Genomic DNA, 15472 nt, shown 5'->3' with positions numbered 1-15472 from the left:
GGAACTCATGTTTGTGAGCTGACTAGCTACTCTTCACCTTTCTTCCAGACGATTCGGAAACGCTAGGCTGGGATAAGGCCTTAGAAGGCCCGCTCGGGGCACTCGCCCGCCTTTCCCCGGGAGCGGGAGCGGGAGCGAGAGCGCGAGCGCTCCCGCACACCCTCCCGCTCCCTCAGCCGCGGGCCCGCCCCTCGCCACGCGCCGCGGCCCCGCCGGGAACGTGCGCCCGCGCGACGCGGCCCCGCCCTCCGTCGCGAGGGGCGCCGCTATTGGCCCCGTCCCCCCCCGTGCCGGCGCTGTTGTGACACGTGAGGGCGGAGCACGTGGGGACGTTATGTAAGCCGCAGGGGGAAGGGGCGGGGCCGGCACGCACGCGAGCTGCGGGGCCGCCGCGCATGCGGAGTGGGGGCGAGGGGTGGGGTCAGGCCGGTCTGGTTGTGCTCCCTCCAGGACAGAGGCCCCGGAGACTCCTCAGCGACAATGAAGCAGCAACAGCAGCAGCAGCAGTCGCCGCTACCACCGCCCCCGCAGCCTCCCCAGCAGCCGTCGCCTCCCTTCGCCAGCCCGGGGGTCCCGGCCTTCCTGAGCAAGCTGTGGGCTCTGCTGGGCGAGACCCCCAGCAACCAGCTTATCACCTGGAGCCAGGTCGCCACCCCCCACTCCCCCCCCCGCCTCATACCCGCCCGCGTGTGGCGGAGCCCCCGCCATCACCCTGCGCTTCCCTCCGGCCGGTATCGGGGTCTGCTGGGGGCCCCGGCGTGCCTGTGGGGAGTACGAAAAATCAGGGCACGGCCACATGGCTTGATTGGGCTCGGGCTGGGCTGGGCTGAGCTTCTCGGCAGAGGCCGGCTCGCCTCAGCCTCTCCCTTGTTTTTTAAATGTTGAGTAGGAGCTCCGCTGCCCGCCCTGGGGGCGCGTCCCCAGCGTCGCTGCGGAGGGTGGGGGTGTCTGTCTGGCGGCTCTGACTGAGCGGGCCCGGGCGTCCGTGGGGCTGGGAAGGGGCCCGGGAGCCGGTGGATTTTGCCGTGCGGTTAAGGAGCCGGCGTGTGGGGAATGTAGAGCTGGGGGGGGGGGGGGAATTTCCCCCCGCGGGGTGGTGGGTGCGCTAGGAATGGGGCTCGCCCTCTGTTAGCCGGGGCTGCGGGAGAGCTCCGGAGAATGGCAAGAGCGGCGTGCTCAGGCCTGGTTTTGTTTCCTGTGTGCTGCCCACGGGGCCGGATCCCGCAGGAGCAGTGGGGGGCGGCCACGTGGGGCATGGTCGGGGGCTTCCCGGGCTCGGTGTCACCTGCTGGGGTGGCGGGAAGGGGATGGGCCACGGGGGAAGTCGAACTGGGCACCAGTCTTCTTACAGTACGATGAAGGGCTGGCAAGTTGCTGCAGTGAGCATCATTGACAGGTCTAAGCAAATGTTTTAATAATAGCTTCTTTATTTTTTCCCTAAATGCTGTTTTCAATAAAATCTTATTCTCAATATCTTTAAATGGTATTGAGTTAAACTCAACTGAGAGCTTCTTATTTTAAATGCTCTAGAAATAATTAAATGTCTTAGTGAAAATGGTTTACCAGTACCTTCAGCCAAGACTTCCCAAGGAGGGAAGCAGGAGGGCTCAGTAGATTATGGCAGCTTTTCTTTATTTTGTTTTTTCGTTTTGTTTTGTTTTAGGATGGGAATTTTTTTTTTTGGTGGTGTTTTTGGGGTTTTCTGGGGTTTTTTTTTTTGGTTGTTTTTTTTTTTTTTTGGAAGAGAGGTATTAAAGGCTTTATGAAGATTGATACTGTCTACATTAAAAAATGCTAATTAGATGCCTTATGCTTTTAATGGAGTATTTCCAAATCCATTGTTTATGTTTATCTAAAGTAAACATACCAATACCTCTGTAGGTATCCTTGTGTTATTCTTTTAATTAAAAACAGTAAAAATAATTGTTTGAGATTCTCCAAGGCTGTTTCTAGAGGGGAAGGTCCCTCCATCACAGTTGATATTGTTAGCAACCAGCAGTTCTTGTGGGGGGAGGTATTGGGATTGCTTGTGGTATGTATTGCTTCCAAGTACCAAATGAAGCACTTGGAAGACTGCTGTATGCTGGAGTCATTGGCACCAGGAGTTGACAATCGTTGACGATTTGCTGTGTAGTAAAGCTTACAGGCTTAACGTCTGTACAGCTTTGCTGTAAATGACTGTCAGGGCAACAAGAGCTTGTGGATATGTTTCCCATATTTTTATGTGCTAGGCCTGGACAATGTCAAGGTGATGATAAAGTGAGGCATCACATGGAAGTTGTCTGTTGGTGTCACAGGTCACTGTAATGTCACTTGGTTCAGCACCTTCAGTTTGTGAATTTCTCACACTGCATTGGCTAAAATAGTCTGTTCTTGCCATTTCTTTTGTTTTCCCCTTTTTCTTCCACTGATTGCTTCCCAGCAGGAGGTAGGTAGGCATTACTGGAAGTTTTTATCTCCCTACCTTCTTCTCAGTGTTAAGTGCTTAAGTCATCCAGTGGAGAGCCATTTGTAACATCCTGTTTCTTATGCTCCCTGCTGATTTGCTGGAACAAGCTGTTGTGGTTTAACCCCCACTAGTAACTAAGTACAGCTCAGCCGCTTGCTCACTTCCCCACCCCCTGGTAGAGAAAGTAAAACTCATGGGTTGAGATAACCATTTAAAACTGAAGTGAAGTAAGGTATGTGATAGCAATAATAAAACAGAAAGAAAAAACACAAGAGAAACAAATGCCCAATATAATTGCTTACCTCCTGCAGGCGAGTACTCACCCCATCCGAAAACAGCAGTTGGCCCTCCTGCTGGCTAACTCCCCCAGTTTATATATTGGGCACAAGGTTCTCTGATATGGAATATCCCTTTGCCCAGTTTGGGTCAGTTGTACTGGCTGTGCACCCTTCCAGCTTCTTGTGTGCCTGCATGCTGGCAGTGCTTGGGAAGCTGAAAAGACCTTGACTGCTCAACAACAACTAAAGCTTCAACTTACTATCAACATTCTCTCACTGAATCCAAAACTCGGCACTCTACTAGCTACTAAGAAAAAAATTAATTATATCCTAGCTGAAACAAGGACACCTGCCTTTGAACAAGGACCTTCATATGGTCATGTAGTTGGTTCTTTAAGCTTCTTGGGATCACAGATCTGCTGGCATTTGAGGATAAGAGAAGTGACTCACTAAACTAAAAAGGCCTCTTAAGAAGATGCAGGCAAAGTGTTGACATTTGTTTAAGATAAGACTTTTTATTAACTACAGGGTGAGAGTATTGTGGATGTGTGGACAAAACCTAAACCATTTTGAAGTAGGTAATTTGCATTCTGCCAATTACTTGCCCTGTAGTTTAAATGGAGTGCAGTCATTGAAGAACAAAGAGCTGATCCTTCTATTTTAGTTGAAGCCTGTGGATTAAGATCAGGGAAGATCAGACTTTCCTCGCAATTGGCATTCCAGAAGGGGAATCTTGCTTTAGGTGGCTACCTTTTTGATAACTCCAAAACTCAATGGACATCCTCACCTCTTTGACAGCTTCATCTGCTCTACAGATCCTATCAAACCAATCATGCTTTTATACTGGAAAGCAGATGGGACTGTCAGCTGGTTGTTGATATTTTTTCCTTGCTCACGTTCTTTGTTAAGATTCATTACCAGGGTTTCAAAACTACATTCAAAATTAAAGTATTGTCCAGTAGTGAAGCTGGTAAACAATTATTTCATCTCTTTAAGCAGTGTGTAACAATAGAGATGTTTGCCTTCAGATACAGGTGATGATGTAAATTGATAGTACTCAGTTGCTTTGCACAACTGCAAGGTTTGTGCCCTTTTTGTTTTGGAAAATTGTTGGCAAGCAGATCTGTAATGTGCTGCATGCACAAAGGAAACATTCCAATCTGGTGATTAATTCTAAAAGCCCAGTGTGTTTTCTGCTATGGTTTTTAAGTAGCTTAATGTGTCTCTCTCGTTTTAGAATGGAAAGAGTTTCTTGGTGTTGGATGAACAGAGATTTGCAAAAGAAATTCTTCCCAAGTACTTCAAGCATAACAACATGGCAAGCTTTGTCAGACAGTTAAACATGTGTAAGTTCCTGGATTTTTGCATTCTAGCATAGTTCTAAATCCTGTATGTAAAAGTTAAGTTACAATTTCCTTTGAGCAGGTGCTTTGTGTTCTCTGCAACTAGGATACTGTCTTATCCTCAAAATTGGTAAAAGGATTGTTGGGACAGCATACTTTGAATTTCTTAATGTGGGTTTTGAGGTTTTTCTTTTCTTTTTTTTAAAGATGGCTTCCGTAAAGTTGTCCATGTTGATTCTGGAATTGTCAAACTGGAGCGAGACGGTCCAGTAGAGTTTCGGCATGCATATTTTAGGCAGGGCCGGGAGGACTTGCTGGAACACATTAAAAGGAAGGTTAGTGAAGAGCCAGTATGTGGAAAACCTGTATTATTCAGTATTGATAAAAAGCTAAGTTCATGTCAAATTTTAATGCGGAATTATGGGTGTAAATAAGTTCGGATTTTATGGAGACAAATTGCCCTGCTTTCATTTATATCTTGAGCTTGTTTAAAGATATTTTGGGGGATTTGACAAGGCTTTTTTATCTACTTTGCTCTCATTATAGTAAAGTTTCACAGGTGGCAAAAAAGCTTGAGTTATGTAATATGACAATTTGCAAGTGAGTATTAGAAGTGCAGAGCATACTTTGACTTTACCGTCAGCAATGTAGGAAACTACTCATTTATGTAGCTTGTTTCAGAACCAAGAGAACACCCAAGAGAATGGGGCAAACCTGTAAACACATTTGTTATGCTTCTGAAATGTGCTCTGCTGTTACTGAGTCAAGTGGATATAGATGGCAAATAGAAATACAGCATGTTGTGGTTAACTCCAGCCAACAAGTTAGCCCCACACAGCCACTTGCTCATTCCCCCCTATGTCAGGATGTGGAAGTGAGTTGGGAGAGTAAAAGTGAGAAGACTCATTGGTTGAGATGAGGCCAGTTTAAAGTCAAAGCTACACACACAAGCAAAGCCAAACTGGGAATTCATTTACCATTCCCGATAGGCAGCCAGGTGTATGGCCATCCCCAGGAAAGCAAGGCCCCATCGCATGTAATGATGACTTGGGAAGACAAATGCCATCGTTCTGAACATCCCTCCCCAACTTCCTTCTTCTTTCCCTCAGTTTTATGTGCTAAGCATGACCACCATATGATATGGAATGCTCCTTTGGTGAGGTGGGGATAACTCTCCCAGCTGTGTGTGTGCCCTCTCAATGTTTGTGCAGCCAACTGTCTGGTGGAGTGAGGTGAGAAGCAGAAAAGCCCTTGACTCCATGTGTAAGCATTGCTCAGGAGTAACAGAAACATCTCTGTATTGCCAGCACTGCACCACAACTGCACAAGTCCAAAACAGCCCCATGTTTGCTGCTATGAAGAAAATTACCCCAAGCCAGCCAAAACCAGCACAGAGTGATGTACTTGTTATCATCAGGTTATTGTGATGCAGTTATGATGAAGTAGAGCACTTGGGAAAATACCTGAAGAGTCAGGAGTGTACACAAATATTTGTAACAACTAAACCTAATGTGGTGACAGCTGTGTTTCTGGTTTGGGTTTTTTTTGGATGCGTGGTTTATTATTGAATTGAGTTCATATTTTGTCAACATTAGTAAGAAAATATACTTGATCACCAAAAAAGAATAATAGTTAAGCATGAATTAAGGAAAGTGTTGTCTCTGGATTCTAATCTTTTAAAGGTTTCTTCTTCGAGACCTGAAGAATACAAGATCCGTCAGGAAGATCTCTCTAAAATAATATGCAGTGCTCAAAAGTTGCAAATTAATCAAACGACTATTGAATCTCAGTTGTCTCTTTTGAAGAGGTAAGTTGCTTCATCAGTATCTGATCCTTAATGCTGAGTAATTGTGATTCTACATAATGGACAAAGACATAATTCTAGGTGTCTCTTGATTTCTGGTTGCCTAATTTCAGTTATTGCTTTAGGAACATAAACTTCCATAGAAAAATTGCTTTAAAATTCAACTTTTTGATATTATTAAAAGTTACAGGCAATGTTGCTGTTTGCAGATCTGTCTAGTAGCAGGCAATTAAATAACACTTTTAATAATATTTCCATATAGATGCTGAGTCTGAATATTTAAATCAGCTCTTAGTATGAAGTATGCTGGTTTTTGTCTTCAGGTTCGAAATAGTTACTGTATTTGTTTTGAGGCAGTTTGGCATATAATACTTCTGTATGACAATTAATGCTCATTGTTTTTATTTTCCTGTTGTTTTTGTCCTCATCCCCCCCCTGTTTAAAATTGTGGAAGAGTTAATACCCGTGAAAAAGCGTTTAAAAAATCTAATTTGGAAATTCATTAGTTACCTGATTGACAAAGAAACAGAATTGAAAATCCAAATGTAAATAGAGTTTTTGTAGAATTAGAAATTTTGATTTATTCTCAACAGTGATAGAGATATGTGTCACAAATTACTTAATCGTTTAGAATATGTAGATACAGACAAGATAAATAAGCATAAGGTCATGCACTCTTAAGTCACATCACCTCAGTAGAAACTCTGTTGGAGTTTCTATTTCTTCTTCTTGAAGATGGTTTCATGACAGTGTACCTCTGTGGCAGAGGTCACCAATTAGTTCAGGTTTTAAGAGGTAAATTCTCTCAGTTCTAGACTTCAGTTCTAGTGTCTTGAGTGTTAGAATATTCAGAAGAAAACTTCTTTTGCTTAGGCATAGTCTTTGTTTAAATCTGGCCAGTCTAGAGTAAAAATCATATTTGCCCTTTTGAAATCCTAGACTAATATTTGGGTTAAAAGGAACCTCAGAAGGCCATCAGGTCCAAATTACTGCCCAGGGCAGGGCTGGCTTTGACTGAAATGACAGCCACTTGCTAATTAGCTGACAGTTTGTAGAGATGAGAACATAGTGGTTGGTCTTTGACATCCATATTGTCATCCCATTAGTTTAAAGTGTGATTGAGGTAGAAACTGGATCTAAATCAGAAGACTGGTCCTACAAAACATGTTGAGAAAGCTAGTGAAAAAGCTGAGAAAGTTCAAAATCCCTCACTTTTGCTGTTACTTTTGTGATGGAACTGTACTCTTAAATTGTATGTTGGACATAGGAGCACTTTGAGGAGTGAGTAGTACCCTTCATCACACTGCATATGAGCTGCTGTTTCTAAAAACTTAGTTTAAGATTTCCTAAAATCCTATACACCGGTGGAGTTTGCTTCTTTGTGTTGAAAATTAAACTACAAAAGAGAGGAGGGTGGTATGTTGTCTACCCATATTCATTGAAGCTTTTGGTACTCATTATCTACCTCTTAACATGGCATACCCTGTGGAAGCAAAATAGCTTGTGGTTACAATAGGGCAGTTTTTACACTGTCTCAGTAACTGGAGTCCTGTGAGTACTGGAAGAACCAAGGTTTCTAAAACAGCAGTGTTTCATCAAAACTGCTACCTCTGACATGCTCCTGTTATTTTTTATCACCTAACATGCCTGTTTGACTGGAGCTAATAGAGGTAACTGGTAAATGCTGATACTTAATTTATAAATGGTGGATGTATGGGTAATGATTATTGCCAAATTTGGGAATTTTACTTTTTTTTCCTTTAAAGCAGATGGAAATTCTCTGCAGGCTATTTGTTGCGTTTGGGTCTTTGTTTCATAGTTACTTTCCAAGGCTTCTTGCTGCCTGTGTGACACTCCCACACCAACCCCCAATCTAGAAACACATTTCAAAGTGTTCTAATGAAGCCAACTGATCTGTTACAAAAATTAAATACTAGTTTTAGTGTGACTCAAAATGACTTTAAATCATCATTTTTAAACAGAGAGAATGAATCCCTTTGGAGGGAAGTGTCAGAACTGAGAGCGAAACACTTGCAACAGCAGCAAGTTATTCGAAAGGTAAGGCTTCATTCAAGTGTTACGTGTGCTTGAGTGAGTGCTTCTGAAGTAGGAATGCTTTGCCATGTTACCTTGCTTTGCCCTCACTTAGCTTTTTATAATGTCAGATCTCTCTTTAATAAAAAAAGCAACAGGGTGGTATATGATGAACAAACCCTACTAATACAAACATTCAGGGTATTTTATTGCATAAGCAGAAATAAGGCCAAAGTCTTGTGAACATTTTCAAAGAAAGATGCTGAAGAACATCCTAGATCTGTTTATTAAGTTACCCTTAATATGGGCCATCCATTTTTTATTACATGGGAGTCAGATGTCTAATTCTCTGTCAGCTGCTCAGGAGAAATTTTGTCACTGCAAGAATTACAAGATTCTCTATTGGAAGTTCACTGCTGCCCCACTTAACTGACCTACTGACTGCCTAGTTACCAGAGGAATAGATAATTGAGTGGAACCTATTGATAATATGTTAACTTAGATTATTTAACAGTTAGATTTATGATCTACCAAAACTGATATAAAAGCATAGAGTTTATAGATCTATTTTTTTAACTTATCAGAAAGGGCATCATTGCAAGTAGCCTTGTAGCAGAGACTTACTGATTTTTTTTTTCCCCAGTTTCTTCAAGCCAGATACATACTTTAAAGCCTTAGATTTAAAGCATAAGAGAAGGAAGGCTAACATTTCAGAAGGAGTGACAGTTGATGAATACAGTTAATTGTACATGTAATTTTTTTTTTTCTGAATCTGTCAAAAATGCTTTTCACCAGAACCACTATTTACAGATTCAGGTTATATACCTGGTCGACATCCCTATATGCCTTTTGTCATTGCTAATTAGAACTCTTTCAATCATTTGAGTTGCTTCATGTCTTTCTCTGTCTTGTATGATGTTGTATAAAAGCCGGCTCTTATCATCTGCTTTGTGAAAAGTCTTTAACAGTTGAGAAACTATTTAGATATTATTAGCACTGGTTTATACCTTGATTTTTAGGTTTTCTGAACAGCTTTGTATAAAAGTTATGCAAAGAAAGTGTTTTGCTGTTCATGTATAGGTTTTATTATTGGTGTCTTTTGCTATAAGATGCCTTGGTACTTAGGAGAAACAATTACAAAGTAAAGCAACCAACAGTAGTGTTCTCTCCCTTACAGATTGTTCAATTCATTGTTACCTTGGTGCAGAATAACCAACTAGTGAGCCTAAAACGCAAGAGGTAAATATGGTCTTGAAAACTTTTTGTCCACTTGATAAACTGACAGGCCTTGTTGACTAATTGCCAAAGAGGTGGGTTTGAGATGGCCGCCTTACTTTGCTCTTTCTGATGCAGGCCTCTACTTCTGAACACTAATGGACCTACAAAGTCGAATGTATTTCAGAAAATTGTGAAAGAACCAGCTGACAGTAGCCACCATGTAAGTTTTCTATTACGGGTACTCTTGTTTGGATGGAGTGCAGGTGGGCAGATGGATCAAATTCATTGTTGTATGGCAACTATAACACAGCTGTGTACTGAGAGCTGTATAAGTGATAGGTTGTGTTGTTTCCTTTCAGAAGTTGAAGGGGTTGATAATCACCATTCACTTTCCAACATAAGCGTGTATAAACCAGTTACCTGTGTATTAAATACATGATTGTGCTGAAAGCAGTTTGCTTCTAAGAGGGGTGCTATTAGAAATAGCATGTATAATGTTGCATTGTTATCTTGGGAATGTGGCATCCCTGGCCCCATCCAGGGACAAGGGGCCAGTGTGCTGCTCTGCAAGGCAGGATCCAACCCAGCAAAATCATGTCATGTTCCTGTTACATTTCAGTGAGTCACACCACTGAAAGTTGTTTTCAGCTGTCCAAATAATAATTGGCAAGGAAATTGTTAAAACAAGTTCTGTAGTACGGCACTAGAATTAGTAGCTTTATAACAACGTACTGTTTAAACAGTAGTCACTGTTTTAATTTTTTTAGTTCTATTATCTGATAATGCTAGTATAATTTTATTTCTATGCCTGTAATATTTACCAATTCTTTTTCTTGTAGCTGTTATTCTCCAGCTTGTTTATTTACTTGTATGGCTTTTTCTATTAAACATAGATTTGTACAAACCACTTGTAATCTCCAAGGTGTAGAAAAGCTCTTTAAGACTTCGTTAGATGTGAAGCATTGTAATATACAATGATAACTGTCAAAATGCTGAAGCTCATTGTCCCTCTGTGCCCTGACTCTTTAAAATAATTCTCAGGTACCTCTCAACAGAAATGAGGGCTTGAAACAAAGGGAACAGATTTCAGATGACATTGTTATTTATGATGTTACTGAGGATGTGGGGGAGGAAGAACATCCCATGGCTGATGAAGAAAATCTTCCTGTTACACCAGAAACAAGTGAAGATACCACTTCAGATTCTTCCAAGTAAGAAGTCTCAAAAAGTGTATATTGATAAATGACTTTGTGTTGTATAACATGCACTAATTCAGATGTCTTAGATTTTTTTTTTTTTAGTGAAGTGGTTAGAATTATTCAGCACTCCTGCACATACAGAAACATAATCAGTGAATTCATACTAGCTTTTGACTTACCTCTGGATTTATTCCTAAATAGTTAATTGGTTGTTGGAGTTTTAATATCAGGAGGATAGATGGAAACTGGTGAAAGCAATCTGTATTATTGCATAGTAGTTAAATATACTAAAGCCAGAGTAAGAGAAGTCTTCTTTACTTTTTGGTTATGTGTATAGACAGGAACGCCTTCTCTTGTTTTTCCAGGTTTTTGTGGAGAAGAATTTACATGTGGTGTTTGTCAGGTTTTGGTGTGGTCTTTGCATTAAGCCAATGAATTTCAGGGTTCTGGGTTTTTTACAGTCCAGTTGTGTTCCTTCCTGTCTCTACTCCAGTACTTAAGAAATTCTTCGTCTTTTAGCCACAAACAAGTTGAAACTTGGTCCAGGGATTTAGATGCAACTCTCTTCTTAAATAGCATTGGACTGATAGGGCCTGCATTATGCCTCAAGGAAAAAACTTTATTATTTGTAGCTTATACTTGAATTGGCACCATTGTTCTTGCTCAGCTGATGCCTGGGAATGCATTCTCTCTGAATACAGCTTCATGAGAAAAAGGCTGTGATAGAGAGGCAACTTAACTAATAGCTTCTTAGGGGTTAGAACCAGAATAGGAATGAAAGCAAATCATTTGAGGGGCTTGCTCTTGGTTTTCAGGTTTTGTTCCTGGTATGCATAATAAGGTTAACTACAAACCTGTCAACGGAGATGCTTTGTTATGGGTGCTCCAGAGTTGATGCTGTTCAACAGGAAATAGGCAAAATATATACTGTCTGTCTGGCTTGATGACCTTATATGATTTGGTACATACTTCACATTTATATGCAAGCTTATAGTGGTTCTAATGACAAAAGTGTCAGTGTTCCTTTACCAGCTCTTTAGCAGTTGGTTACTGTAGTCTGGCACAAGAGTGTCTGCTAACTGAGCTGCATTAATTGTATTGATCATTACAGAACCGTATTAATGGAAAATAGATATTTTGAGTATCTTGTTGTGTTTGGTATTAAATAGCAGTAGAAAAGTTTATTTCCTGATAGTAGCTAGACGAAAGTGAGAGGTAACTAAACCTGTGGAATAATACTCATTTAAATGTGTATGAAATGCTGTAATTAATTTATCTCACATTACAGCTGTAGCTGTAGCTACCATTCTCCCGATATTGTAATTGTGGAAGATGATAATGAAGATGAATATGCCTCTGTAATTCAAGGGGATAAAAACACTGAATCAGTTGCTGTCCCAGGTAATGATCCAGCCAGCCATGTCAGTGACAGCACAAGCCCACTCATGTCAAGTGCTGTACAGCTGAATAACCAGTCAACTTTAACTGCAGAAGACCCAGTCTCTGTGATGGATTCCATACTCAATGAAAATGGAGTAATTTCACAGAATATCAATCTTCTTGGAAAGTAAGTAGTCTGGTCTTTTGTTTTTTCTAGTATTAGAACTGATTATTTGACTGAAGTAAAAAGAACTGAATAGCAGTTCCTACTGAGATCTTTAAATTTACAGGCTACTAATATTTCAGCCAGTTTCTGAAGATTCTTCTATTTTAAGTATTTTAAGATGCGACCTCTGATTTTAATTGTTAAGTGAGTGAGTTGAGATGTTTAATCTGGCAGTGTAATGTTGTGGAGATTGTTTAAATCGTCAGGATTTATTTTTGTCATTCCTGCAGGTGGATTAGACCCATTAGGGCTATGCAAGAATTGCATCTCTGCTAATGTCATGTAATAGTGTTATGTTGACGTGATTCCTGTGATACCTATTCCAGAGCACCTGTCTGCTGACTTGGGTTCTCTTCTAAAGAGGCTAAAAGGCTTCATTTTTCCAGAGGTCATTTCTTGTGAAAGACTTAGTTCATTCTAGTTCTGGTAAAGATTTTTAGATGCATGTGGTACATCTGTGTAAAGCTTACTTAAGGATTTCTCTTACTTTATTAAGGGATACAGCAATAAAATACTGTTTGCCTTCTAGAGTTGAACTTCTGGATTATCTGGACAGTATCGACTGCAGTTTAGAGGACTTCCAGGCTATGTTGTCAGGACGACAGTTCAGCATAGATCCAGATCTCCTGGTTGATGTAATTTTGACTTAAAATTAAGTATTTTCATAATAGGCTATAGGAAACATTTGTGTGTATTGTTGCTGTTTAATAATGGATTTAAATCACAAATGATCTTTTTTTTCTTCCTTTTACAAAGCAAAGTTATAAATATTTATGAGTTTCTGGAGCACTGGTATAAGTCTTCATGCCACACCACTGCTCAAGTGAATGCTTAAGTTTCTTACTGAACAGTGGCTTTCTTAATGAAATAATGCTGATATTTGTTGTGATGTGAACTTAAATGTCAACTCAATTAATACTCTTGCTTGGAAATAACCCAGCACATTATCTTTGGTCTTCACAATGAACTGGGGTTAAAAAGAACCTTCCTCCCTGTTGCAAGACCATGTTGCTGGCTGGTAGCAGGGTGTTGTCTGCCATGATTCACATGTCCCCTCTGAAGCGCTGCTCTCTGTCCATTTGTTCCTTAAGCCTAACCTGGGCCCCAGTGCATGAGGTTACTGGGTCCTGGTTCCATGTGGCTGCTGAACCGCTGGAGTGCTGTTGGCCCTTCTCCTACTTCACTGAGATCCCTCTTAAAAGCACCTCTGCTCTCCACTTACTGATGGCTCCTTCCAGCTTGGTGTCACTTGCAGTTTCATCCATCTTACAGACAGAATTATCCATGCAGCAATGTCAGTAGAAATTGGTGTTTTAAGACTGCAGCAAACCATGTTAGATGCCATACAGTTGTTTCTTTTGGAATTCCAAATAGTCTCCAGTCCTCATAGATACAGGGGTTTTTCTCACACATACAGAAGCAATGGTCTTGTATTCTTAATAGCAACACTGAGATACCTAAAACTTGGATGTCTTTTGTCTTATTCAGCTTTTTACAAGTTCTGTGCAGATGAATCCCACAGATCATGATCATATCACTAATACCAAAGTAAGTCTTAAATCCATTGCTCAACATACGCAGTAGTGAGAGATGCAAAATTCACTCATCTTTTGCTGTTTTCTTTACTGGAATCATGGCACTTTGTGCTCTGGCTTTTAAGACTTGCATGAGAATAGGAAGACTGCAGCTGAGTTCATCATGTTGGGCTTTAAACAGCAAAGGAAAAAGCACCCTAATTAATTAGCAATATCCTTTAAAACTTGTATTACCTCTACATTATACCAGTCCTTTGACTTTTGTATTCCCGAGATTTTTTTTTTTTTTAATTTGCAAACATGGTATGCACTTCTATCAGAATGGTTTCATCTGTATTGTCTGGTGGGAAGAGAATCCAGTAACAAGCAGTGAAGCAAAGATGTAGCACTTTGAATTTGTCCAGTTCATTTAAAGCATTAGTTTTGGTTCTTGCTTTGTAGCCTGTGTTTCCATTTCATGTTTTCTCAGCTAAGGTGTGTTAGTGTGGGTAATACTGATTATGCCACTGCATCTTATCACAAATAAAAAAGTAATATTTGACATAGTCGTTCAGCTGTTCTCCAGTGGCATTGGAACAGGTTTTAAAAGTGTATTTTAAAAGTTTGCTTTTGTTCCCAGGTGGAGACAAAGGGAAAAGAAACCAACGAGAATAATGCTGGTTCAGCAGCTTCACAGGAAACGCAAGGTACTAAGCCCAGATCAGGTTAGTTGTAGTCATCTATTGAAACATTTCCACAGTTGAACATTACTCTGAAAGCTCCCTATCTGATTTTATGTTATGCTGATAAATAACCAAACACAGTACTTCTATTTGCTTTTTAGATTTTTGTCTCTGCACTAGATGCAGAGAAACTGGTGTTTTGCAGGCGAATCTGCACTAGTAATGTTATGCATGAACATAACAATTCTTTAAATATACAAACACCTATCTTTTTTAGTTATTATTCTTCAAATAAGTACTATGGGTTGGATTTTGTTTTTTCCTTCTGCATGTAGAAAGGCACATGAATTTATATTCTGGGCATTTTTTTCCCCCACAGATAAGCAGCTGATACACTACACTGCTTTTCCACTCCTTGCATTCCTCGATGGGAACCCAGGGTCTGCTGTTGAGAGTGGAGGCTTCACAGCTGAAACTCCTTCCACTGTCGAAAAATCCCTGGAAGGGGACGAGCTCCTGGAGAGCAGCCTGGATCCACAGCCCACCCAGAGCAAACTGGTGCGTCTGGAGCCACTGACGGAGGCAGAGGCGAGTGAGGCCACGCTGTTCTACCTGTGCGAACTTGCCCCAGCACCTATGGACACAGACATGTCCTTCTTGGATAACTGATGTGAGGGAGGCTCTGTATATAGTCATGAAGATGAACTATTTATTTAGAATATTGTTTGGTATGAGAGTTTTTTGTACATCACTGTTTTATGTAACCAGATATGTGGAATCTGAAGTACCTTTCCTATCTTATACAAGCAGTTGTTCAGCTATGGAGTTAGACAAGCCACCAGGCACAGCTGGCACTGCCGAGCCAGGCTCCTGCTGCACTGCTGTGAACACTTGGTGTTGCCCACATTGCTCGTACTGCAAGTAACCAACACTTGTCAATAGTGAGCTTTGGTTTATGGTTTCTTATACTTCTTGTCTTATGTATGATGACATAAATTAGTAGTGTATGGTTAGGGAACACTGACTGTATTTTGGGGGTTTTATTTTTTACATTTTGTTTAACACACATGAGGCTTTTTTGGGGTGGGGGGACCAGGACCTGATGTAGGCTTTTTTTTTTTTCCCTGCTTCAACTGGGAACAAAGTGCCTGTACCTTGCTAAATCTTGGTTCTGCCTTACTTTCACTTCAGTGGAAGTGCTCACACATAGCACAAACTGGGGAAAAGTTCTTGACAGCTGCCAGGCCCCATGACTGCATGAGTACTTTTAACTTGGACCATCTATGCTGACAAAATAAATGTTAAGTGTGATACTTGTGAGAAGTTTGTCTTTTATTCTGTGTG

General features: G+C 41.0%; 1 protein-coding gene across 9 annotated transcripts; it reads left to right on the top strand.

The window, feature by feature from the left end:
- Positions 1 to 394: 394 nt before the first annotated feature.
- On the top strand, positions 395 to 15441 carry HSF2 (heat shock transcription factor 2). Of its 9 annotated transcripts, XM_030236353.2 has the most exons (14): positions 395 to 645; positions 3965 to 4073; positions 4278 to 4405; positions 5753 to 5877; positions 7857 to 7932; positions 9086 to 9147; positions 9262 to 9346; positions 10168 to 10337; positions 11614 to 11726; positions 11817 to 11892; positions 12461 to 12566; positions 13420 to 13479; positions 14086 to 14170; positions 14508 to 15441. In XM_030236353.2, exons 1-14 carry the CDS (start codon positions 481 to 483, stop codon positions 14795 to 14797), a joined length of 1650 nt encoding a protein of 549 aa, XP_030092213.1. In that variant the 5' UTR covers positions 395 to 480; the 3' UTR covers positions 14798 to 15441. The 9 variants fall into 9 exon arrangements, with proteins under 9 accessions (XP_030092213.1, XP_030092209.1, XP_030092210.1 ...); XM_030236349.2 differs by having other exon boundaries at positions 11620 to 11892; XM_030236350.2 differs by having other exon boundaries at positions 11614 to 11892; positions 14086 to 14152.
- The last annotated feature ends 31 nt before the right edge of the window (positions 15442 to 15472 follow it).

This window comes from Serinus canaria, chromosome 3 (assembly GCF_022539315.1).
Source record: "Serinus canaria isolate serCan28SL12 chromosome 3, serCan2020, whole genome shotgun sequence".
NCBI classification, from domain to species: Eukaryota; Metazoa; Chordata; class Aves; order Passeriformes; family Fringillidae; genus Serinus; species Serinus canaria.
Note: the sequence above shows the minus strand (reverse complement) of the source record. Positions and strands in the feature narration are given on the sequence as shown.